The sequence below is a fragment of the Stigmatopora argus genome, chromosome 14 (assembly GCF_051989625.1).
Source record: "Stigmatopora argus isolate UIUO_Sarg chromosome 14, RoL_Sarg_1.0, whole genome shotgun sequence".
Taxonomy (NCBI): Eukaryota; Metazoa; Chordata; class Actinopteri; order Syngnathiformes; family Syngnathidae; genus Stigmatopora; species Stigmatopora argus.
Window position 1 is genome coordinate 3673583 of NC_135400.1, and position 27501 is coordinate 3701083.

At 40.2% G+C, this 27501-nt stretch overlaps 1 protein-coding gene across 1 annotated transcript in view; it reads left to right on the top strand.

Moving 5' to 3' along the window:
- col5a3a (collagen, type V, alpha 3a) overlaps positions 1-26308 on the top strand; it is a 96318-nt gene extending 70010 nt beyond the window's left edge. Inside the window, exons 46-67 of the mRNA XM_077619434.1 lie at positions 1344-1451; positions 1533-1586; positions 8913-8966; positions 10736-10789; positions 10861-10914; positions 10981-11088; positions 11177-11230; positions 11938-11991; positions 12070-12123; positions 12206-12259; positions 12331-12438; positions 12517-12570; positions 12839-12892; positions 12959-13066; positions 14653-14706; positions 14797-14832; positions 18659-18712; positions 18791-19067; positions 19920-20032; positions 20120-20188; positions 20257-20490; positions 24943-26308. Of these exons, the coding sequence (XP_077475560.1) occupies positions 1344-1451; positions 1533-1586; positions 8913-8966; positions 10736-10789; positions 10861-10914; positions 10981-11088; positions 11177-11230; positions 11938-11991; positions 12070-12123; positions 12206-12259; positions 12331-12438; positions 12517-12570; positions 12839-12892; positions 12959-13066; positions 14653-14706; positions 14797-14832; positions 18659-18712; positions 18791-19067; positions 19920-20032; positions 20120-20188; positions 20257-20490; positions 24943-25089 (1956 nt within the window). The 3' untranslated portion in view covers positions 25090-26308. The remainder of the gene's footprint in view (positions 1-1343; positions 1452-1532; positions 1587-8912; positions 8967-10735; positions 10790-10860; positions 10915-10980; positions 11089-11176; positions 11231-11937; positions 11992-12069; positions 12124-12205; positions 12260-12330; positions 12439-12516; positions 12571-12838; positions 12893-12958; positions 13067-14652; positions 14707-14796; positions 14833-18658; positions 18713-18790; positions 19068-19919; positions 20033-20119; positions 20189-20256; positions 20491-24942) is intronic.
- The last annotated feature ends 1193 nt before the right edge of the window (positions 26309-27501 follow it).

The following is a 27501-nucleotide window of genomic DNA, read 5'->3' on the forward strand; positions in this document are numbered from 1 at the left end:
TCCAGCCGAAAACAGCATTTATTGATTAAATACAAATACTCGAGCTTTTTAGACATCAGAACTTGGCCCAGAGTATCATTTCCCCGGTAAAAAGACAGCGATGAACGTTGATACATCCATACGTGAAATGACAAAAATGCACTAAAATTAGGTAAAATCCACTTCCTAGCAGCATTTATTGACTGAATACAAATACTGGAGCTTTTGAGACATTACAACCAGACCAGGGGGGTGATTTCCTCGGGAAAAGACAGCGATGGACGTCAATGGCGAAACGGCAAAAATTAAACTGGGGTAAAATCCACATCCTAGCAGTATTTAGTGATTAAATACAAACACTGGAACTTAAATACAAACACTGGAGCTTAAATACAAACACTGGAGCTTTTCAGATATCAGAACCGGGCCCTCAATTGAAATATTATTTAGGAATATAGCCATATTATACTCACCAAAAATTCTTTTTAACTGTACACAATATCCATCCTCCTTTCTTTCTTCCTTCTTTCCTATCGCCATCAAAGCTAATGATGAAAGTCGAGCCTGTCCTGTCATATTTCAGGCATAATCCGTTTGAAAATGGCTTTAAATCAACACAACAATATACTATTTGCTTGTGCAGCTAAGTTAGCGCACTGAAAGTGCCGCACACACCATTTTCCCGGCTGTAACAGGCTTGCTAGCTTCGGAGTTGACCGCCCTTTCTTAATTATGTCCATTTTTTTCTGGAAAAGTGCGTCTGGAAAATAGCTTTGTGAGCAATCAGAATCCATTTGTTTTTGCTTCTGTGGGTGGAGTTTGCGATCTCTGGCTGCCTCCACATCCGGGCTTTGGCCCGCCTACTAGCCAATCATAGTTGGTGAAAGCAATGACGTATCCCAGCCAGCAAAATGCTAACACCTATGAAAAATCATTGTGGGGTTGCCAACTCGAAATATGATTGGTTAAAAGCAACAGTCTTGTTTAATGCAGCAGACCCCGCAGAACTGATTGTGAAGGCTTTGAGGCAGATCTGATCTGGCAACAAATAATGGCTGAAATGTGATTGGTTAAATGCTTCAATATGAAAACACACATCTGGAAGCAGTGCAACCAGGGGGAAAAGCAATGAAAGGAAGCTAACAGACAATTTGGAATTTGGAAAGTATAGATGGACAAAATATAATATGATTCAGATATTTCTTAGGCCAGCAGAGAAGGCCTTGAAGGCCCTGATGGCCCGCCACTGTAATTACATAATTTTTATTCTGAATCTGTACTGATACTGTTATCAGACCTACAGAGTACTCAGAAGAGATCTTTCGATTTGATTCACTATGTTGATCTGGCTTTATGAGTTTCAGGGTGCAGATGGCGAGCCAGGTCCTTTTGGACAACAGGGAATGAATGGCGCCAAAGGAGATGAGGGACTGAGAGGGTTTAAGGGACAAACTGGTGCTTCCGGCCTACAGGTAAGTAGGATGACCGAGAAAATGATTTCGTATTAACTATACGATAATTAATTAAGCATCTAAATCTGTCTTTGTTTGCAGGGAATGCCAGGACTGACAGGCGAGAAAGGAGAAAGTGGGCATGTGGGCTCTATGGTAAGCTAAATTCATGAATGTAACTTTCACATTCATTTAACTCAATAGGTCCCATTGACAAATGTTTTATCACTGTTGCCCATTCTTTTCAAGTGGCCTTGATATCTACTAGTAATTGAACTCATTTAAAGACTTTTTAAATACATTTTTAACGATCGCTGCCAGCCCTTCCGAGTCAAAATGGATTGGATGTAGGTGGCAACCAATGAGTTAATTATTTTATTTTAATGAGTAAAAAGCAAAAAAGTACATTAAAACACATATGCCCACTTGACAAAATAATATGCAGTTGTACCTCTACTTGTAATGTATTATTTTCAGAACTTTCACAAGTTAAATTTTAGAGCAGTACTTTATATGTCAATTTTCTAATTCGTTCCACGGGCCTCACAAAACTACCAACTAAACCCTTTAAAAGTGATGAAAGTGTCCAAATTTTGGAGCAAAAGAAACACGCGTAAATGAGAGAAAATGATCATAAAATTATTCAATAAGCCATTAAAATGAATAATAAACATGCAAAATCTATTCGTGTTGAAGCGCAGGTGCGCAAGTGTCAGCAAGCTAACATTAGTCAACAGAGACAGAGGGTAAACAGAGATGAACATACCGCTAATAAACCTAAAATTAAGAATTCAAAACAACATTAAATTAAACTTTTAATCTTATTCATTAACATTTTGTTATTTCGTTGGCATTTAATTTTTCACTTATTTTATTTATCGCCACTGCTTCTTACCTGTTTGGATTTAAGATCTTCTTCGGCAGTGCTTGTTGACGGACCCTTTGAGAAAAATCGATCTAACGACAATTGCCTTTGATGGCTTCGTAATGTTTTTAAAATGGACAAGACAAACGGAAACTTTATCAAATTTCTCCCCCATTTTTTTCTGATTTGTGGTATTGGAATGGCGTCTGATTCCTCCTCAGCCGCTTTCTCGCTGAATTCCTCATGTATTGCTGGCCATTGCATTAACTCACTGACCACCAGCCCCATCGCCTACCCCCACGACACAATTTCGCCCATCTCAGGCTACGGTTCAGGTTGAGGCTCGACAGTGAGTCCGTCGAAGGCACTCGACCACAGCTTCTTCCAAGCATAAGTTAATGCACACAACAGCGAATGGCGGTAAAAATAACAGAAACTTTAAAATGGGAAGTTGTTGTTGTGAGACAGCCAATGAGAGCCCAGTTGAGTGAAGTGAAATTGTCAAGCAAGGAGCAATGCATCCGCGACAATTTCAAAATAGAATAACGGATACATGAAATGTTTTGACGTTTCCGTAACTTGTGTCTCGTTTTCGTGTCTTGCGGCACACGTTTTCTTACCTAGAGGCATTTGTAAGTAGAGGTACGACTGTATTATTTCTTGTATGCTTCAATTTGTATTCATCCTTGCTCAGGATAGATATTTTTCATGAATTGTATTCCCCTCTTCAATGCTAGTGACAGAGATAGATGTCAAATCTAAATCAAACTTAAATAATAAAAAAAAGGTTATTGGACCTTTAGTCCAAGTCCTCTTGATCAGATTCGAGAAGCATTTTCTTGTACAAATATTGCTGTTGTTGTTGTCTTGACACTGTCAAGACAATTCCTTTTTTTATTCCTTAGAGTCAGGAGCAGGTGTCTTAGTTCACTTCTTTTGTCCCACTTTTAACCGCACGACGGACCCCATTAACATTAACGAGGCATAACACATTATACGACACTCATTGGCTTTAACCATAGACGTCCAATCCATTTGGACATGGATTCTAAATGAATCGGATGTTTAACCGCATCAATGGAAATAACAAGTAGTAATGAGCATATACAGCCAGTTCTTCTAGTTTAAATGAATTGGACGTTCATCCTTGTTAGTTGCAGTCAATGAGTTAGATACCATGAAATATAACACGCACACACGCATCAAGGGTGGGATCAAGGATTCGATTCCCGGTCCGGATCTTCCTCTGCAGCGTTTGTATGTTCTCGCTGGGCTTGCGTTGGGTTTGCTCGGCTACCCCGGTTTACTACCACATCCCAAAAACATGCAGTGTAGGCTGATTGAACACTCTAAATTCCGCCTAGGTATGAGTGTGAGCGTGAATTGTCTTCTTGTGCCATGCAATAGGCTGGGCACCAATTCAGGGTGTCCTGCGCCTGGTCCGCATAGTTAGCTGGGATTGGCTCCAGCACCCCCCATGACCCTCGTGTGAATAACCGGTTTGGAAAATGAATGAAAAAATAACATTTAAAAAATTTAATATCATAGAGACCTGGGCATGACTTTTTAGGTACTCTAGGCGCACTAAATACTAACTCAAAATGTGATGTCCGTAATGTGGACGGAATGCCCTTATAGGGTCAGGTTTTCCTTATTATTATGTTTTTTTGTTTTGTGTTTTTTTTCATAAAATTTCCCCAAAGGTCTGAGCAAGATCCTCTTGTAATTCACATATTTTGATGGCTATCGATGTCAAAATCAAGGCGAGCTCATTTACCAACACTGAATCAACACGGCATCAGTCGCTGCCAGTCAAAATAGATAGAATATGTAAATCTATCACCGTCAATGGCACCCAATCAGTTAACTTTTTAGTGCCATTGACCCTGAGCCCAAATCATCCTTCTGAAGTTTATCACTAGTAGACATTAAATCCCTCCACTGACATTGGTAGACATCGGATTCATTTGAAGTGGGAGGGTGGGACTTTGCCAGCATCCTGACTTCAAATGGACCGTGTATCTAGTGCGGCCATTGGCAGCCAATTTGCCCACTACAGCATGATATTGGGCAGTGCCATTGACGATGATATGGGATCACGTTGTGTCTAATAATCTTTCTGCTGTGAATTTAAATTAATTTGTCACCAGTTTACATCCAATTCTTTTGAAGGGGGGCTGATTATTCACAGCACAAAGATGATTGCCACATGTTAAGATGTTTATCATCTTGAATGGCGCAGAAAGATTTAAACAATAAGACTTATTTATTTTCTTTCCTTTCTGTACTACCGAAAAAGGCATGAAGCCTTTTTGGGGGAAAATTATAATTGAGTTGATGCATTTTAGCATCGTGACTATAGCAGAAGAGGTGGTCTGCTGACGAGAAAGGAGGAAGACGCTGTGACAACTGCTAATCAAATTAGCCTCTCAGCCTTGGCTGACTAATGAGTGTCCTCTTTTGTGACAGCTATCTCAGAGCGCCGTCAAGCATAAATGCACGCTCTGCGATATTCTCCGCAGCCCCACCACTTCCACTACCAAGTTATGTAGTAATATTGAGCCAAAACAAAAGGACCGAGTCATAAAGTGGGAGCCTGCCAGGGATACTCGAGAGAGCTCTGTGTGCCCGAATGTTATGGATCAGGACTTGTCACTAGTATCCCTACTGGAATAATTTCCGTGTGTTCCTTTCTGTATGTGGAGCACAAAAAATGATCAGGTTTATTCTAATAAAACACAGTGCATTTGGAATTAATTGCTTGGCCCACTACAGCATGGTATTGATCAGTCCGATGACGTTGCGGCCAACTCTTGGCTGCGAGTTCCTGCTCGTAATGGCTTTATTGAGTGCATACTCTGCAAAGCTAACCTCCCTATATATAATATTGGTATTTTTTAGTCCACTTTTTCAGCAGTCGCGGCCCGGTGGTGCGAATGGTTAGCGCGTTGGCCTCACAGCTCTGGGGTCCTGGGGTCAAATCCAGGTCAGGTCCACCTGTGTGGAGTTTGCATTTTCTTCTGCGTGGGTTTCCTCTGGGTACTCCGATTTCCTCCCACATTCCAAAAACATGCATGGTAGGCTGATTGGACAGTCTAAATTGCCCCTATTTATGGGTGTGAGTGTGTATGGTTGTCCGTCTCCTTGTGCCCTGCGATGAATTGTGTGAAAATCAACAGGAAGTGACCAAAGAATGGCCCAAAATCGATTTGAAGTGCCCCAAAAGGAAAGGGGTAAAACTGTAAATCCCCTAAAATCAACAGGGAGTGACATGCAGGATTTCATGGACAAGGAGAGGGAGCATTGCTACCCTCAGATTTTTTTTCTTTTTTTTTAATAATAATAAGATGAAGACAGAAATAGTGTCAGCAGGGCAAATGAGAAAAAAAATCATAGGTTAACAACATGTCTGAATGTCTTCATTGTGTCACGAATGGTAAGACGGTACTTTCCTGGGGCTTTAGTAGGTGCTGAGGACAGGGGAGGCTTAAATATTACATTATTAATAAGGGGGGGCGAGCCCAGTGATGAGTGGTTATCGTGTCGGCCCCAGAGTTCTGAGATTTCGAGGTTTCGATCACATGTCCCGACCTTTCTTTGTGGAGTATGCATGTTATCCCCAGGCTTGCGTGTGTTTTCTCCAGGTATTCCGGTCTCCTCCCACATCCCAAAAACATGCATAGTAGGCTGGTTGGACAGTAAATTTCCCCTAGCTATGAGTGTGAGCGTGATTGGTTGTCCGTCTCCCTGTGCCCTGCCATTTCAGGGTGTCCCCCACCTTATCCCCATACATATTTAGCTGGGATAGGCTCCAGCACCCCCAGCGACCCTTGTGAGGATAAGCAGTGCAGAAAATGAATGATTGAATAATTAATAAGGGTGTTTAAAAAATAGTCAGCCATTCACAGGGCACAAGGAGACAAACAATCATTCACACTCACACTCATACCTAGGGGCAATTTAGAGTGTCCAATCAGCCTACCATGCACATTTTTTGGAATGTGGGAGGAAAACAGAGTACCCGGAGAAAACCCACGCAAGCCCAGGGAGATGCAAACTCCACACAGGTGGACCGACCCGGATTTGAACCCAGATCCTCCGCTGTGAGGCTGACGCGCTAACCACTTGTCTTGCCTCCCTGTTTGTTTATTTGGAATGCTTTTGACCTGTCTTTTTTTAAGATTGTTCTTTATTAAGTGATATAGTAAATCATTTAAGTTTTTTTTTTTTAAAGCTTATAATGAAGGCCATATATTGTAAATTTTCATGCTTTTCCAATGTTTATAACATTAAAAACACACTGACTACTTAACATTTGAATTGATGATTTTAGTGATTGTTTTAATCAATGAACAGATATAGGCCTATAATGCAAAAACAAAAACAAAATTCCCTGTGTGAATGGATTTTAACAAATATACTCTACTCCAGACACAAAAATAAACAGTTAAAACAGTATGCCAGCAAAAAGCCCCCACATGTAAAAAAATAAGTAATTTTTGGTCTTCTAACGTTCGCCAAATACTCCAATAACTTGTGCTTTTGGAAGCAGCTGTGGTGAAATGCTTGCTTTTGTGCACCAGCTCTTGAGGGTAGCAATTATACTGTACTTTTCCATACCCCACTTAACTATGAGCTGGAGCTATTTAATACTAGCAATGATGAGTACTTACTTTTCTGAAAAACCTTCGCTGTAGGCCACCAATAAATGTGCAAGCAAGTTTGAAATTGAAACAGAATAGAATTTCAGTAATGTAGACAGACCCTATATGGTCAAGTGTAATGGACTAATTTATGGTAGATAAGGTGCTCTCAACTGTAAACAAGGAATTGACAAATATACAACCATTATAATGGCCACCCCATGGTGCAGTGGTTCTTCCGCCTGACTATGGTGCAGGCAGTCTGGGTTCCATTCCCACTCAGTCGCAGTGTGATTCTGAGAGTAAGTGGTTGTCTGTCTCTCTATGTGCCCTACGGCTGAATGGCAAGCAGTCTACAATGTAGTAGTCTGCTTTTCGCCTGAAGACAGCTGGATTAGGCGCTAGCCATCCCCGCAACCCTTTTGAGGATGGGGGTTGTAGAAGATGAAAACATGAAACAACCATTATAATTAAAATATGTTGACGGGTAATCTGAATACTTATTAACTCAAATTCTAGCTCTATTAGATCAAATTTGCTGTGAGATGTTTTGTGAAAACAAATTTAAAAATTAGCCTAGCGATGCCACTTGTACAGTAATACCTTGACATATGAGAAATTTGAGATAAGAGGAAAATTTCGAGCACATTTTCGCCCTGAGATACGAGACAAATTTAAAATTCAAATACGACGAGGCCCATTTTCAAGCTGCTCAGTAGTATTCATGATGAGAGGGAGGGGCTTATTTTAATATGAATAAAAGAGAAACCGTTAGCAGAATCTGCGAGGAATTGAAAGTAAAGCAAGCAGCTGAGAAAGGGGATACTTCGACGGGAGTTGTGGCTGGTTCGATAACTTTAAAAAACAAACTGGGGATACACTCGTTTGTGAGGCGGGGAAGCAGCTAGTTCCGACTCGAAAGCCATGGCGTCAACACTGGTACACAGCCGATTGGTCGCCGGTCTTTTGGTCGCCGATCTTTTGGTCGCCGGTCTTTTGGTCGCCCGGAAAGTAAGTGATAATGACCATTTAAATCGTTGCTCAAATTCCCTAAATACAAACTGCGAATTACTATTTAGTCATACTTAATGCCCTAGTATTTATTAGGCTAAAGAAAAGCTCCAAATTTCCTGGACTTTTATTGTTTTTTGTTGGAGAACTTGTTAAGACCCTGACTGACGTAGGTTCTTAAAGGGACAACGCATGTACATACAAACTCTTATACACTCACACGTCGGCTCAGTGAAACTGCTCTTGGCCATTGTTGGCTTTTATTGATGCATAGACCGTGTTGTTTTACCTTGTTTTGTCGCCAGTCTTTTGGTCGTCGGTCTTTTGGTCGCCGGTCTTTTGGTTGCCCGTTGTCGCGATCGGGGCGACCAAAAGACCGCGACCAAAAGACCGGCGACCAAAAGACGGCAACCAAAAGACCGGCGACCAATCGACCGCACACGGTTAACACCTTTGCCTCATTTATAGCACAACAAGGTTACATCCATTTTTAAGTGTGTATAGTAAGCGAAGTTAATTTAGGTTAAAATTTATGTTGTTACGTAGTGTCACAAAAGTGTAGTGAACCTAACATGTGAAGTCTCCTCCGCCGTTAGCCGTTACTGTCAGTCTCAAAGGGAAGAACTTGGAACAATACTGTAGACAATAGTGTCACATTATATTGCAGATCATAACCACTAGATACCAGGTACTTGTTACATTGTGAGTGTAAGTGGTGAAGTAGAACAATTAAAAACATGTATTTTTATTGTAATATCCCATTTTTAGGTGTGTGTTTTCAGAGGGTGGGAAGAAATTAAATTTGTATTTAGTTATTTTAAATTGGAAAAATTGACTTGAGATACGAGTAAATTGACATACTAGCTCAGTCGCGGAACACATTAAGCTCGTATCTCAAGGCATTACTGTATTTTAGTTTGCCTAGTGACATTGGGTGTAATATGGTGATTTGAATCTTCACAGGGACCCCCAGGACAACATGGACCCCGAGGCCCACAGGGCCTAATTGGTGCAGAGGTAATAGAATCGGAATGTTTGTTTTTAAAAATGCTTTTATGATCTAATATAAATTCAAATGAAGGTATCGCTTCTAGACAATCCATTGTTAGTGAGAGAATTGACACTGAATGCAAATGTTTAAGTGCTGTTGACGATGCTAGATGTCCAATCAATTTTGACTGGGAACTTTTGTTAATTTGTCCCTCCCAATCAAATTTTATTGGACGTCTAGCACCGTCAATGGCAGCTAATGATAAGTGCGTGCTCTACGTAATCTTAATTGCAATACACTTAAAAACAACTCATTTTAGTGTTCACCAACACAGCTGGAAAAGCATACATATTTAGGGGTATGCCATGAGATGCGACACATCTTGACTGTCGCATGCATGACTGAGTGAGTCATCAATGAAACCTAATTCACTATCTAAGGCATAAAAATATTCAAATTAACATTGTGGCCTCCACTATGATGACCACCTAAACTGATAGCCAAAGCAGGAGCTCTATTAAAAAGTTGGAATAAGGTCTCCAGGATGTGAATATTAGTAGCTTGACATTCCGTGTCATCTCAACAAATCTGAGATAATTTATTTTTAAATTGAAGGTAGATATTAGGGTGAAGTGAAAGGGGTCGGATATCAATGTTATCAAACCTTCATTCAATTGTATTTTCGATCAATTTTTGCCATGACCATTGATGTGCATCCAGGACACCAGGGTAAAGGAAACACTATGGTATGACAGGGCAAAGAGCCCAGTATAAAGACATAATCGCACAGTTTTAGTTACAGCTTCATTAAACATTTACAACTACTTGACTGTAAATTCTAAGAGGAAGTTATATTTACCCAGGTAATGGCTATCCATCTGCATGTAGTGTCTCAATCTGATTAATTATTCAACATCGAAGTGCAGTGAGGCATCATTCATAAATGGACAAATGCGTTCTTGTGTAATACTGCGTTGGTGGGATGATGTGAGGTAATGTGTTGCATTTGTGTATCCTTTCTCAGTTCGTCTAAAGCAGGTTTGTGAAAAGTATCAAAGTCTCTGGTTATGATGTTTGATCGCTAAAGTAACAATACTTAGTAGTTATTTGTTTTTGAACTACCACAGGTCTTTAGAAATTTGTGGTCATTGGGGTAAATTTGATTTTGAGCTACCATTTATTGTAATTCTGAATGGAAGATAAGGCAAATGTGAAAGCTGTTAACTCATTAGCTGCCATTTTAGGCATTAGATACGTAAGTGAGTAAAAGATCATTTGCTGCCAACCTCTTTAAATTAAATGGATTGGCTGTCTACTCATTATGAACCCATATTTTAGTTTCACTTCAGTTATTAAGAGCCCCATGATTGGCCGTCTATCATAGTCAATGATGCTAAAAGAGTTAATAAACAGTTTACTTTATTATTATTATTTTTTAAATCAAACCCATGATAACTATCCAGGGACCTGTGGTAGTGTAAAAACAAATAGCTATTAATACTTTTTGCAATCAAATACGGCATCCAGATACCACATTTCAGCAGCAATGTTTACATTTTCTTTGACACCTTTGACAATATGGCATAATAGCTATTTTTTATTTGTCGACATATTGGTGCTGCTATTTTAAGTACTATAATCCTACACCTTGTTAAGAAAAGATAAAATCGCTTTGCAATCATATTTCAGAATGAGAGCTTCTGAAACAAGGAGATGAAAAAGAGCCATATTTTATTGCAGTGCTGAATATTTTAAAGGTGTCCTTGTTTTTATTAGGTTATGTTCTGTCTTTCAGGGCACAGCGGGCATCCCGGGCGGGGTTGGTCAACCAGGATCTAATGGAGAGAAAGTTAGCCTATCCTTTCAGCAAAAACACATATCTTTATTTTTTTTATGTCACCAACTCGTTTTCCTTTTTAGGGTGAGGACGGCGAAACCGGAGACATAGGGCCAGTTGGCGATTCTGGTACTGCGGTGAGTCAATATAACATTTTCACATCTATTTTAGCCACTTCTGTGACATCCTCTTCTGATGTTCAGGGTGTAAAAGGAGACATAGGGGAGAAAGGAGACTTTGGACTATCTGGTTCGTCAGGACCTCCTGGAATTCGAGGAACACCGGGAGACGATGGACCTAAGGGCAATGTTGTACGTTGAGCACTTTTATATTTATATGATGAAGTGAAACAAGTATTATGATTTTTTTAGCTAGCTACTGACTAAGCTACTTTTCAAGGGCCCTGTTGGATTCCCAGGAGATACTGGACCACCTGGAGAAATTGGTATCACTGTAAGCAACTAAATCCCCTTTCCAATGCACGACTCCGCACTAATTTCCATTAACATTGGTAATTATAATTGGCTCTGAATCCTATAATTATTTTTTTTGTCATAACTGAGCACATTATAGTTGTTTTTATTCCGAGGTCCATTTTGAGTGTTGGCTGGCTGCTATCAACAATAGGCAGTAGCCGGGAAACACCCGGAATTGGTGGGCAGCCAGTTGCAGGGCACAAGGAGACAGACAACCATTCACGCTCACACTCATACCTCAGGGCAATTTAGAGTGTTCAACCAGCCTATCATGCATGTTTTTGGAGGAAACCCATACAAGGACGAGTAGAACATGTAAACCCCACCCTGGAATGTCCCAATGGGGGATTGCATCCTCGATCTCCGAACTGTGTGGAGATGCTAACTATTTTCCATTATGCAGCTCCTCCATTTTTTTCCCCAAAAAAGGAGTGATTTTTTTTCATTTTATATTTTGAAAATATATTTATCTAAACACATTGTTAATAAATTTAAAATTGGATATTCATCATCCTCAATATTTAATATGGACAGTAGAAACCCTATGCAAAGCTTATTTTAGCATGAAACCAAGGCACACAAATTACTTTTGCGGGCCACACAAAAGTATGGCAGTCTGAATTTGGCCCCTGTCTGCCAGTTTGGCACCTGTTATTTTTATTCATAATAATTATGCCCATTTAGGGTAAAGATGGTGGACCTGGACCTAAAGGTGATGACGGAGAAACAGGCAAAGCGGTGAGTTTTTTTTAGGTCATTGTATGATTATTTATTTTAGATCTGTACCAATATTTGGAATTAAATTACCATCTGCAGGGACCTGCAGGTGCCTCTGGAGAGCCAGGTCCCCCAGGACCTCCTGGCCGAAGGGTTAGCTTAACATTTAATGTGCATTTTCACATGTTTAAAAAGTAATCTTTCCATTGACATACTATTGAATTCCCTCTTTCAGGGTCACTTAGGCACTGCAGGAATCGAAGGGAAGCAAGGAATGAAAGGAGACAAGGTGAGCGTGATGACTTATAGCTCAGTAGTCAATATGTTTTCATTTTCTGATGAGTCTTATTTGCTTGGTAGGGAACAACGGGTAACCAGGGCACAGTGGGTAGGACGGGCCCCGTGGGACCGCAAGGCCATCCAGGGAAGTCTGGTCCCAATGGCCTTTATGGCATCCCAGGCCCTGCGGTCAGTACACAACATTTCAATCCATGAAGTAACACTTTATTTATTGTGTAACCGTGCATTCATTTCTTGTATCACAAGGGTGAGCAAGGGTTAACTGGTTCACAAGGACAAGCTGGACCACCCGGACCAATGGTGAGATCCTTACATAGAGCTAGGGCGCAATTTAATCGAATCCCTTATTTTTAACCATTTTTAACCTTACTGACGGTGGAAGATGTCCAATCCCAATCACAGTCAAAAGGCATTGGACGTCTACTGCCGTGAATGGTAGGCGATTAGTTAAATGAGTGCCCTGTAAGGGAAAAAAAACTAAACAAAAAAGTCAGACTTGTTGCATGAAAGGCTCTATATAATTGTTGAGAAAAGTTGCTAACTAAAATGTGATATTTGTTAAAAAAAGGGACCACCCGGACTTCCAGGATTGAAGGGGGACACTGGAATAGAGGGAGAAAAAGTAAGAATTCTCATGAAGATAGATTATCTTGTTGGAGACAAAGCTTAACCATGTGTCTGCATGCAGGGTCATGGTGGGTTGCTTGGCCTAGTGGGCCCCCCAGGAGAACATGGTGAGAAGGGGGACAGGGGCCTGCCTGGCATTGATGGAGTACATGGGCCTAAGGGAGATGAGGTATTAAGGTTTGGAACATTGAACATATACATAGGGTGCCTTGAGATATGAACATCAATGTGTAATAACTTGTTAAATTTCCTCTGTTACATTTACCTGAGTAACTTTTTGCGAAAAATATACTTGAAATGGTAGTTTTACCACAGAACACTTTAAAATCTTACTTGATTAAATGTGTGAAGAAAGGCTACTCTTGTGCCGCTACATTATAGTAATCGAGAAACGTAGCAACAGTGACTACATAACTCCATTATTGGCACAACCGCCGGTGAACACAAAGTTGGACTCAAATGCACGAGATAGGGCCAGACCGGAGGCAATTCGACATGGAGATAAACACGGGTCAGTACAAGGAATCAAGACAAAATACCTGATTCCAAAAACATGGACAAACTAAACTCAAAACAATAAACACAGATGATCGTTGTGGCTTAGCTTCCAACACAAAGCATGCACTGGCAAAAAAAACACTGTAACCGAGGGGAATATAAGGGCTAGGGATAATGACAAACAGGTGTTGAGAAGCTCATTGGAAGAGGAAAGCTACCATAGTGACAACAGATAAACACACCAACCTACCAAAATAAAACAGGATATTACATAAATCAACGCCGATGACTGCAACGTGTAACAGATATACCAATCAGACATAACAATACAGGCACTCCACCATGACCACACGAGCTTGCAGTCACAAGTTGCAATGTGCTGAGAAACAATACAAAACAAACTACCCAGGATATTTAAAAGAAATACATTGTAATGGGGGACAAAAAAATAAAACATTAAAAAATTAAAAACGGCCAAAGTCTCAGGACCTTGGCCTCAAAGACACAACATTTTTCACTTGCATCATGCGTTTGACCAGTTACAAAATGCATTGTCTTCTGTATTTGCCACAACAAGCGTACATTTCAAAAAACTCAAATTTGTTTTTCCTCAATGATCTTTTATTTTGTCTGTCTGATGACGTTGTTATAAAAATGAATCAAACATTATAAGCAGTTAGTCCTTCTAGTATTCTTCTAAATATTCTATTTAGCAGATACTTTTTACTTGTATTTTAGTATTTTTTTTTCCGATGACTACTTTTTCTTGGACTTTAGTAATATGTTGAGGAAGACTCATGCATGTAATCGTATTTTCTCGCATATTGCCCGCCTCCGCGTATAAGCCGTGCCCTTAAAATTGCCTTAAAATCATTGAATTTTACGATTCTTCTCATATAAGATGCCCCCCGATTCACAATTTTCACCTCCCTATTCATGGTGTTATTAGGGAGTACGAATGTGTACTTTGAAGCAAAAAAGAAAATCATCGCACGTGGTATTTCTGAGACACTGTATATATCGAAAGGATTGTCTACTGTATTTTCGAAAGGGTGTTGCCTGCACGTGGACAAATTCAAAAAGGAAGTCACGTGAGCAGTACAACCAGGAAGTGTGTCCGTAGCAGTCTAGTTTTGTTGTACCATCACTAATCACCAAGTCTCTGGATGCAATAATAGCATTAGATACACATTACACAGGTATCAATGCTGATATTTTAATGATTGACCGCAAGACCTTCATTCTCGCCGCATTTAGGGTGTGGCTGGCCCACATGGTCCTACCGGACCACCAGGACCACCTGGTCTGTCAGTAAGTTACAATTACTATTTCAACTGCATCTCTGCATTATATTATTAACTTCAATGCAACCAAGTCTTTTTATCTGATTTTTCTTCTTAGGGTTCTGGTGGAGATAAAGGAGCCAAGGGCAATGTGGTGAGTCAAAAAGACCCCTTTCAGTTTTTGCATGGTACTTTATGTTCAAACACCTTAATTAGTTTTAGGTACAAGAGAGAGAGAGTGGATGTTATGAAATTTGTCCATTGGTTCCCTTATAATAGGATTTGTGTCTGATGTTTTTTTTAAATTTATTTAAACTTGCTTCTCTGATTTGGGGTGAAAATGACCATTGACCATAGATGCACACAGCTGGATAATCCTAGTAGAATCCATATGTTACCAGCCATTAATTCATTTTCTGAAACGTTTGTCCTTACAAGCCGCAGAGGGTGCTGGAGCCTATCCCAGCTAACTGCGGGCACCATGTCGGGGGACATCCTAAATCAGTGGCCAGCCAGTCGCAGGGCATAGATTCAGTGTTCAATCATCCTTCCCTGCATGTTTTGGGAATGTGGGAGGAAACCAAAGTACCCGGAGAAAACCCATGCAAGCCCGGGGAGAACATGCAAACTTGACACAGTGAGAACTGACATAGGATCGAACCCACCACCAGAGCTGTAAGGCTGATGCACTAACCACTCGCCCGCCAGGCCTCCTGGCTTTTCACTCTTTAAAGAGAAATCATTTAACTCAATCCACCCAGTTAAAATTGATGAGACGTCTCCCATGTCAATGACGCAAAATTAGGAGTATTCATAGCTAGTCCTTGCAATTTAAATGAATTGGACATTCATCACTGTCAATGGCAAGCAATACGTTAACTTTAAATAAATATTTATGCAACATAATATAAATACAATACAAATTAATGCAATAATACAACTTTTGTTCCGTTTTATTCAAAGAGGAACAGTAAATAAATTAATGTTTCTTTTTAAATTTATTTGATATCTTTAATTAAATGGGAGAAAAACATTAATTTGAAAATACTGTGGTACCTCAAGATACGAGCTTAATTCGTTCCAGGACTGAGCTCGTATGTCGAATTTCTCGTAACTCAAATTCCCTTGAAATTGAATGAACTGAAAACAAATAAATTCGCTCCAACCCTCTGAAAAAACAACAAAAACAGGATATTGGATTGGAATTTTTTTTTTTATTTGTTCTAATTCGACATCTATTAACAAAGTAACACATAATTAGTGGTTTAATATTACTAAAATGCAGTGGCGGTCGGTGCATTTTCTCGTAGCGCCTTCAAGGTATCAATCCAACCCTCAAAAACTATTTTATGGCTATAAAACCTCTACTGCAGCTAGAGCTGCGACACATAAAAAATAATCAATAAATCGATGCCTAAAAATGGGGTAAAATCCACTTCCGAGCAGCATTTCATGATTAAATCCAAATACTGGAGCTTTTCACACATTAAAACCAGGCCAGGGGGGCGATTTTCCCGGGAAAAGACAGCGATGAACGTCAATGGCGTACGGGCAGACATTGCCCGAAAATGCTGTGAAATCCAGCCGAAAACAGGATTTATTGATTAAATACAAATACTGGAGCTTTTTAGACATCAGAACCAGGCCCGGAGTATAATTTCCCCGGTAAAAAGACAGCGATGAACGTCGATACGTCCATACGTGAAATGACAAAAAATGCACTAAAATTAGGTAAAATCCACTTCCTAGCAGCATTTATTGACTGAATACAAATACTGGAGCTTTTGAGACATTACAACCAGGCCATGGGGGTGATTTCCTCAGGAAAAGACAGCAATGGACGTCAATGGCGAAACGGCAAAAATTAAACGGGTTAAATTCCACATCCTAGCAGCATTTAGTGATTAAATACAAACACTGGAGATTTTCAGATATCAGAACCAGGCCCACAATTGAAATATTATTTACGAATATAGCCATATTATACTCACCAAAAATTCTTTTTAACTGTACACAATATCCATCCTCCTTTCTTTCTTCCTTCTTTCCTATCACCATCGAAGCTAATGATGAAAGTCGAGCCTGTCCTGTCATATTTCCGGCATAGTCCGTTTTGAAAATGGCTTTAAATCAACACAACAATATTCTATTTGGTGGTGCAGCTAAGTTAGCGCACTGAAAGTCCCGCACACACCATTTTCCCGGCTGTAACAGGCTTGCTAGCTTCGGAGTTGACCGCCCTTTCTTAATGATGTCCATTTTTTTCTCGAAAAGTCCGTCTGGAAAATAGCTTTGTGAGCAAACAGAATCCATGTGTTTTTGCTTCTGTTGGTCATTGTGGGTAAAGTTTGCGATCTCGGTTGCCTCGGGTACTGCTTTGGCCCGCCTACTAGCCAATCATAGTTGGTGAAAGCAATGACATGTCCCAGCCAGCAAAAAGCTAACGCCTATGAAAAATCATTGTGGGGTTGCCAACTCGAAATCTGATTGGTTAAAAGCAACAGTCTAGTTTAATGCAGCAGACCCCGCAGAACTGATTGTGAAGGCTTTGAGGCAGATCTGATCTGGCAACAAATAATGGCTGAAATGTGATTGGTTAAATGCTTCAATATGAATACACACATCTGGAAGCAGTGCAACCAGGGGGAAAAGCAATGAAAGGAAGCTAACAGACCATTTGGAATTTGGAAAGTATAGATGGACAAAATATAATATGATTCAGATATTTCTTAGGCCAGCAGAGAAGGCCTTGAAGGCCCTGACGGCCCGCCACTGCTAAAATGTATTTAATAGTACTAAAATTATACGGATTTCAAAGGGGGAGAGAGAGACGGACACAGAGAGGGAGGGAAAGGGGGGGCTTTTTGCAGGCAAAACACGCTCGTAGCATAACAAACAAATTTAAATGAACTTGGATTACGATGCAGACACTCAAAAATAAGTTTAATCGAACCTAACACTAAACTTAATTCTAATTTTGTTTGACATTTTGATACCTTTCTTCTCCTGGGTTGGCTCTTTTTGCCCCGCCTCCACAATGACTTTCAGTCAATATCGAGGGTTCTTTGAGTTTGCATTCCCTTCAAAATATTCCCAAAATGATGCACACAAATGTCCTCACAATAGGATAACGCACGACCACTTGCCAACGAGAAGTAGTATTTACGCCATTCGCACTGACTAATGGGAAAAAAATACTGAAAAAATGCAACGCTCCACCCAGTGCTCGCAGAGACATTACACGAGGGAGTTGCGGGGAGAGAGACAGTGCCCATGATGTTCTTATGTTTGCTCGTATATCAAAATTTGTCTCTTATCTCAAGATAAATATTTGCCCGAAATTTCTCGAATTGCTCGTATGGCCGGCCACTCATATGTCGAGGTACCACTGTAGTTTAAATAAACAGATAAGCCTGTAATTAATTAAAATTATCTATTCAATTAAAAATGAACCTGCAAGTATTCTCTTTTGATCTAAAATGTTAATTAATTTTAACTGATGATTTTTTTTTAAAAGTTTGTGTATATATTGTATAATTTTATGTATTATAAAATAATTGTATAAAATGAATATTAATAAAAATAATTTCTAAATTATAACTGTGACCTGGTGTCCACATAGATATGTAATCCATGACATTTTGGGTCACACAGCCCACATGTGTTTAGCAAAAGGTAATATTGTAGCGTTTAGGAACCAAATTGTGGTGCACATTTTTTATTTGGACACGTCTTTACAACGTCACTGGTCCTAGAAAGGATTAACTCATTGCCTGCCACTGACAACGGTAAACGTTACATTCCTTGCTTGTTCTCCCAATACAAATGGATTGGAACTCTATTAGTCACAAACACATTTCAATTCACAGCAGAAGGATGAAAGGAGCCCATGATAGAATGTCTATCATCATCAATGCCACTGAAAGAACTAAGAAAGTCTGCATGTGGTAAATGATTGACGATTCTCTTCTGTTTTCCAGGGTGGCATTGGTCCCCAAGGTGATCCAGGCCCTGCTGGCCCGCCAGGACCCCCAGTTAGTACATATGATGATCATCCTCACAGTGTTCTGGATCTCTTCCTTTTTGATGTTCGTGTCCCCAATTAATACTAGGGACAAGCAGCTACAGTGGTCCAACCTATGCCCATCCACGAAGGCAGGAAGAAGAAAAGACGAAACTCGTCTAAAGATGAGGATGTGGCAATCAATATGGAAGACTTCCTGCAAGCAGATCAGCCTTTAGGAGGAGAGGATGGAATGGAGGAAGTCTTTGCTACGCTTTCATCCATGAAAACGGAGGTGGAGCTAATGAGGAGGCCCCTGGGGAACTTTGAAAGCCCGGCACGCACTTGCAAGGAGCTCATGATGGTGCAACCAGATTTCAAAGACGGTGAAAAAGCACCTTTCTCTACTTTACTCTCTATTTCTGTCAGTAAAAAAAGCTTTTATGACCAAAAATTATGTCCTTAAGCAGGTATATCAAACTAATCTTTGTCATTGTATTGTAGTGAGTTTCTTTTGGTGGGCTATTATGTCAGCCAAGGACTGATTGATAACTACTTATTGTTTTGTGACATTATTGGGATAAAATGATTCCTCTTTTTTCATCCTAATATAAAATACAAAAAAAGGGGAAAGGCAGTAAATATTCAATAAGAAAACAGAAAAGGGAGTTCAATCTGAAATCTGAGCTCGAAATTGTAACTCTTTCATTACCATTAGCAGTGATAGATGGCCACTCATGTGCTGTTTAAAAACTAACTAACTGTTTAAATGAATTTTTCACTGGTAGACATTCTATCAATTTGAAGTGGAAAAGTATGCAATTTTGATTTTACTTTGCCTTCGTCTTTCGTCGTCAATGGTAGATAATGTGTTAACATCAGACTAAAAGCTAATATTTCCATTTTGTATGGTTTCACTGGAATTTGTTCATAATTACTTTTTACATAGGGTGTCATTGACAACGCTGCAACATTTGTTCAATCGTTGTCAGCCCTCCCACTTCAAACAGTATGGGTGTTTACTTGAGCTTTTTTTGTTTCTTGACAGCCATATGATTGGACATTTATCATTGTCAATGGAAGAGCTAATTAGTTGGTACCATAAGCAGAAATACACCGAGAAGCCCTCTACTGGCAAGAACTGTGACAAAACTAAGCTTGACATGTTTTGTCCTAAATGATTAGCATACTGTCTTCTCGTTATTTTGGATGACAACTTGTCCCTGCGTGCCTCGCAGGAGACTATTGGATTGATCCTAACCAAGGCTGCAACCGAGATGCCATCAAGGTCTACTGCAACTTCACAGCTGGCGGCGATACATGCTTAGACCCTGAAAAGAAGATTGAAATGGTGCATTTTTTGTGTTTGAAATATCAGCACAAATTAAGTTTGCCAGCCAAAGCAACTAAATGCTACAATTGTTTCATGTACATTTAGGTGAAACTAGCAGCTTGGAGCAAAGAGAAACCTGGAAGCTGGTACAGTCAATACAGAAGAGGCAAGAAGGTACAAATTGCAAAACTGAGTGTCTCATCTGTAATCAGAGCTAACGTTCATGTGCTCTTTTCTATTAGTTCTCTTACAGCGACATGGAGGGCAACACTGTCCAATTTGTCCAACTGACTTTTCTTAAACTACTGAGTGCCACAGCTAATCAGCGCTTCACATACATGTGCCAGAACTCGGCGGGCTGGTATGACGGCACATCGCGCTCCTACCGGCATGCCCTGAGATTCAGGGCTGCCAATGACGAAGAACTCACACAGCTCAAAAGCTCCTTCATCCATGCCATCCATGACGGATGCCAGGTAAGATAAATTAGCATTCACATACACATGTTTTACCTTGCTTGCAATCCAGACCTGTCTTCCATTGAAAATATCTGGTGGATTATGAACCATCATAAATGATGTAGACCCTGGCTGTTAAACAGGTAAAGCTGTACATCAATTAAGAATGGAAAACACTTACCTAACAAAGCTTTAACAATTAGCCTCATTAGTTCCTTTTCAGCACATTGGCTGCCATTGACACTGTGAGAGATCCAATCCGTTTAAAGTAGGAGGGATAGCAGTGAATGAACATTAGTTTATTACCTGTCATTCATTCCAGTTTAAATTAATTGGTTGTCTACTAGTGACAAACTCATTAATGCCATCAACCTGGCCTGATGACGTCCTCTCCCGACTCCAAGACTGCTTTGAACAGACACTAAGAGACTTTCAACCATGAGGACCTGGGCACATTCGCAGATGCAGTGCTGTTTTACATCAAGTACTGCATGCATGGCTATGGTCACTGTCGAGAAGACCAAGTGTACCCAAACCGGAAACCGTGGATGACCAACCAGGTCTGATCACTCCTCCAGGCCCATAATACATTTGGCACCAGGGCACTCTACAACGCAGCTCGTTCCAACCTGAGGAGAGGCATCAAAGCAAACTACAAGGGGAAGATTGACGGGGCAACTCGACAACACCCAAACAATGTGCCAGAGCATACAGCTTAAGGGCTCTGCTACAACTCCTGTGGACTCACTGGCAGAGGAGCTAAACAACTTTTTGCCTGCTTTAAGCCCCAAGCCCAGCACTCAGTCACACCAACTCAACTTCCTATACATTGCACACCAACCTCTGAAACCACCCCATTCACCGTGGAGGTAATGAACGTGAAACTGTGGATGACCAGCCAGGTCTGATCACTCCTCCAGGCCCATAATACATTTGGCACCAGGGCACTCTACAACGCAGCTCGTTCCATCAGCTCGTTCCATCAAACGACTGTGCTCCTTGCTGTTAACCCCAAGAAGAACACAGGACTGGATAGAATACAAGGGAAAGTACTCAAGGCATGTGCTGTCCTACTGGCACCAGTCTTCACTGACATTTTCAACTTGTCACTAGAACAAGCCACCATCCCAGTTTACCTTCAATCAGCCACCATCCCAGTTTACCTTCAATCAGTCACCATCATAGCAGTGCCCAAGAAGTCACCCAAAAGAATCTGGACGACTTCCGCCCAGTAGCAGTCACACCAATCATCACAAAGTGCTTTGAAAAACTGGTACAGAAACACATAAAAGCCTTTATTCCCCTCATCCACGACCCTCATCACTTTGCATATCATAGCCGAATAGATCAACTGACGATGCAATAACCAGTGCGCTCCATGCAGCGCTGAGCCAACTTCAGAAAAGAGGGAGCTATGTCAGAAAGGTCTTCACCGACTATAGCTCAACCTTTAACAAATCAAATCAAAATCAATCAAAAGCCTTTATTGCCATTATACACAGCTGCGTATAATGAAATTGGTGGTGCTACTCCACAAAGTCCGTTTTCCCAGTAAAAACATAAATAAGTAATATGAAAATATAAAAAGTCTGGTCCGGACAAGGTAAATTCTAAAATATTGCACAATCTAAGATATTGCACACCCCAAAATTATTGCACAGAAAGGATTGTGTGTCGTGCTATTGCAAGTTCAGAGCCCTAATGGCTCTGGGGAAAAAACTCCCTTAGTCTATTTATCCGTGTTTTGTGAGACCTGTAGCATCTGCCAGAGGACAGCAGCTGGAACAGGTTGTGACCAGGGTGGTTATGGGTCCCTAACACTGTTCCCGGCTCTGGTGAGGTAGCGAGGGCTGGCAATGTCATCCAGTGAGGGCAGAGAGCAGCCGATGATCTTCTGGGTGGTGTTGATCACTCTCTGCATGGCTTTTCTGTCTACTGCCGTGCTTCCACCGTACCACACTGTAATGCAATATGTCAGGATGCTCTCCACAGTGGCTCTATAGAACACAATATAATTGGACATTCTTTTCCCCAAATTGGCCAACCTGCTGCCCCGACCTTCCACCAGCTCGTGGATTAAGGATTTACTGGTTTACCGATCCCAGCACATGAAGCTGGGTCGCCACCTCTAATCCGCCCGCACACTCCGCACCAGGTCGCCCCAAGGCTGTGTCCTGAGTCCACTACTTTACTTATTCTACACAAACGACTGCAGACCCACGCACCTTGAGAACATCATTGTGAAATTTACGGATGACACTACTGTGGTGGGGATGATCACAGAACGAAACGAGGCTCCCTACAGAGATGAGGTCCTTAGACTCAGCGAATAGTGTGCGCTCATCAACTAGGGAATTTATTCTGGACTTTACCGTCACCATATTCAACTCGATTTTTGCATGGAGGACCTAATCTAGACTCAATTAAGTACTGTCACTGCACTATACATAAAATGCCATAACACTGCCAGGTGTCGACCTCACAGTTCTGGGGTCCTGGTTTCGATCCCAGGTCGGGCCTCCTGTGTGAAGTTTGCATGTAGCATGGCCTCTTAACTTCTTGTAAGTGATCATGAGTGACTACAGCTGGTGACTTCTCTGACGCCATTTAAAAGGGGCTCATTGGATTACAAAAAAAACTCCCACAAATGCTACAGCGCAGATCTGGAAAAAAGAATCATTGACCTGAACAAGTCAGAAAAGTAGCGTGGAGTCATTTCAAAGCAGCTGCAGATTCCAAGAGAAACAGTGCAAACAATTGTTTGTAGGTATAAAGTGCATGGCACTGTTTTGTCACTGCCACGTTCAGGAAGAAATCACAAGCTTTCACTGGTCAGGAGGGTGAGGACTCAACCCAGGAGCACCAAAAAGCAAATCTGCCAATAATTAGAAGCTGCTGGAACACAGGTATCAGTGTACACAGTCAAGCGTGTTTTGCATCGCCAAGGACTGAGAGGCTGCCGTGCAAGAAGGAAGCTTTTGCTCCAAAAGCGGCAACTTAAGGCTTGACTAAAGTTTGCTGCTGATCACATGGACAAAGATAAGACCTTCTGGAGGAAAGTTCTGTGGTCTAATGAAACAAAAAGTGAGCTGTTTGGAGGAGAAAAGGTGAGGTGTTTCACCCCAAAGTCCTGACTTAAACCTCATTCAGAAAATGTGGACAATGCTGGAGAAACAAGTCCATTTTAGAAAGCTAACAAATTTTACCGAACTGCACCAATTCTGTCAAGAGGAGTGGTCAAAGATTCAACCAGAACTTTGCCAGGAGCTCGTGGATGGCTACCAAAAGCATCTAATGGACGCAAATATGGCCAAAGGACATGTAACCAAATATTAGCATTGCTGTATGTCCGGGCCTGCGTGGGTTTCCTCCGGGTACTCCGGTTTCCTCCTGTATTCCAAAAACATGCATGGTAGATTGATTAGACACTGAATTGTCCCTAGGTATAGGTGTGAGTGTGCATGGTTGTCTGTCTTTTGGTGCCCTGCGATCGGCTGGCCACCTGTTCAGGGTGTCCCCCCGCCTCTGGCCTGGAGTCAGCTGGGATAGGCTCCAGCACCCCCCATGACCCTAGTGAGGATAAAGAGGTTCAGAAAATGAGACGAGAGAGAGATATTTTTGTTCAGAAAATGAGACGAGAGAGAGATATTTTTGACCCAGCTGATTTGCTCACATTTTCAGTTTACCCATAATAAAGTCATCCAAGAATCAAACTTCATGATTGTTTTTGTAACAAAGAAGTATCTGTTCGAATCATTCTATCATGGAAAAAAACTGATTTGTAGAAATAACTGGAAATTCAGGACAGTTCTTTACAAGTGTATGTAAATTTTTGACCACCACTGTAAATCTTTTTATGACTACTTATTTATGTGTGCACTTCATGGTGAACCTTTAAATCTCGTTGTACTTGTATATAACTGGAAATTCAGGACAGTTCTTTACAAGTGTATGTAAATTTTTGACCACCACTGTAAATCTTTTTATGACTACTTATTTATGTGTGCACTTCATGGTGAACCTTTAAATCTCGTTGTACTTGTATAATGAAAATAAAGGCATTCAATTCAATTAAAGCCATAAATCAAAAGCAAGAATGGAAAATATTTCCCCTTGCAAAATATCAACACTTCCAAAACTTTCCAAAAATTCAGCAAATTAGTCATTTGACATTAGACATTTGTTTGGGCAATAAGCAACCATTGTCTGCCATTGGCGGTGGTAGATGTCCAATCATGTTCTGCAAATGAATTTGTCACAAGTAGAGGTCCAATCTATTTGAAATGCAAGGGTGCCAAGGTATGAACACTGTTTACTGCCAACTCTACGACGTCGAATGGATTGGACATCCACTTGTGACAAAATCATTCATATCCACACCAGAAGGATGAAAATAGCCTCATTATAGGGCATTTGTCATTGTCAATTGCCCTAAAAGAGTTAATAATAGATTCAACATTTCTCTTTCAGATGCGTAAAGGTCATGAAAGTACAGTTCTGCAGATGGACTCGCCCTCGGCCGAGCTGCTGCCCATTATGGATGTGTCAGCAACAGACTTTGGTGACAGCAACCAAAAGTTTGGATTCAAAGTTGGACGCGTGTGCTTCACTGGCTAAGAAGACAACCAATGCCAAAAATAATTACTAGACCACTGAACACTGCAAAACCAAAGAAATGGGAGTTTTACCACTGCCCTGAGAAATATTTATTGTTCTATTATGTTGTATATTATTTAAGACATTCTTCACAAAACACGTAGGGAGTTCTTTCGGCTTTACAAAAAGAAAAAAAAGACATTTGTCAGTTGCTACAAAGCAACAAAGGGAAATAAGATAAATTCATATATTGGGTTTGTTTTTTCCAATTTCATTCCACTCCAATTGATCCCATGCAAAGATAAATTTGTGATCTATTGAAGCTTTTCAAATAGTAATTCCCAGACATTAATTTGCATGCTTGAGGGTCACTGTACAGCCAAATGCAATTTTACATCCAACCAACTGAACATGTTAATTCTATTCGATACGTACGGATTAGCAGTTTTGCAAGAAAGATGAATTGTTCCATTTACTCTTTAAGTGCATTTTGATAAATGTGATTAGCATGTAAGAAGTACTGTAAATTAAGATCAAATTCAACTAGTGCTGGGCGAGATGAGAATATCGCCAAAACAATAGTAAATTATGAACAGCGTCATAAAATTCAGCAGTACTCAACTCTACGGTACAGAGATACTTCATATATGAAGTTGAGCAGCCACTAGATATTGCCTATATCAGCAAACTCGCTGTGCTACATCCATCCCCACATAACATAAACATATGGATCTAATATATGATTGACTGTGATAGGACTGGCTAGTGTAGCTTTGTAAACCTCACAGAACTTCATCTCATTTGGTAGCATTGAAAACTAAAGTCTCACGGATGGGCAATGATTGCACCTTTTAATCATAATTAAAAAATTATAATAAAACCATTAACATTTTATAGTCACATTGTCATACACACAATCCAATACAACACAATATAGTATATACAAAATTCTACATAAAAATACATAAGAAAAAATACACAATACAGTATAGTGACAATAAAAGCATTCAATTCAATTCCAAAGTGGTATTTAGCACACTTTCATTATAAAAGCCAATGGAAATTTATTTTTAAATTTAAAATACATATCTCAATCAAGCCATGTGAGATTAATTGGAAAATAATTGATGGTATAGTACCTCACAACTTTGCAGATCGACTGTTGTGCATTTACCACGTTGAGGCTTGGATCCGCCAAATATATATGAAAAGTTTATTGTGTAGGAACAATAATACAAACATGAATTGCGGGGGCAAGTTACAATTGCCAAGTATTTCACTGACATCTAGAAGTTACTTTCTGCCTTCAGAAGTTAAATAATGGTACAGAGAGGGTTTTAAGTCCAGATATTAAATAGACACCATAAAAAAACGCTGGAACTTATCAATCGCAATAAATGTGGTTTTACCCTCTACACAGCCTAATAATTTTAAAAGTATGATTTAGCACACTTATTACAAAAACTGATATAAATATGTATTTACATTTAAAATACATATTTTAACCAAGATTAATCAGAAGATATAATGAAAATAAGTTATCACATAATATTAACCACACTTTTACACATAATACGATAATGAATTAAAAAGTAGTATTTAGCACACTATTATAAATATGTTGCCATTTTAAATCACATAAACAGTTTTCCACGAATACCTAATTTCCTGACATTAACGTGAGAGACGTCTAATCATGTGGTGTCCAATCATCATTCAGTTGAAAATTGAAAGTAGAAGTCTATTACATTTGAAATGGGAGGGGGGCAATGAAGGAACATTTGTTCCTTCACTGAAAATCCACTTCAAATGATTTGAGCCTCTCGCTTCATTAGTGGCAGCCAATGACATAATGAAAGTAGAAAAAACTAATAAACATGTAATTTTTAAAAATAACCTTTTTTCCCCATCAAAAAGTATGAAGTTGGTACTTATGATGTGAGACAACCTATTTTGTGATGGATTTTTTATCGCCCAGCACTAGTTTGCACTACACAATCAAACAAAACAGTTTTTTCCCAAGTCCTAACTTCCAAATTTGTACTGTATTTGTTTCCTTACTGTGAGGACAATTCAGTGCCTGAGCACACTGATTAAAAACATTCATCTCCACCGCAGTTCTTACCAAGAGACAAGTCATGCAATTCCTTTTACTTCAGAGCTCCACTCGTAGACATTTGTTCCTCTGTATTATTTATATATTGAAATATGAACGTGTTACTTGTGCTTCGTCGGTGCTATTTTATCTTCTTACTTTGTTCATGTGTCTGAACGCACAGGATGAGCTTGGGCGGGGTTGGCAGTTGCTCCTTCTGCAGAAAGAATCAGCCTCTGGGGAAGGTTTGGAACAAGAGTGCTGTAGGCAGGGGGTGGGGGACTTACATCTTCTGGCTGACTGTGCCATTTCATAGGGTCAATGAAGGTCACTAGGGA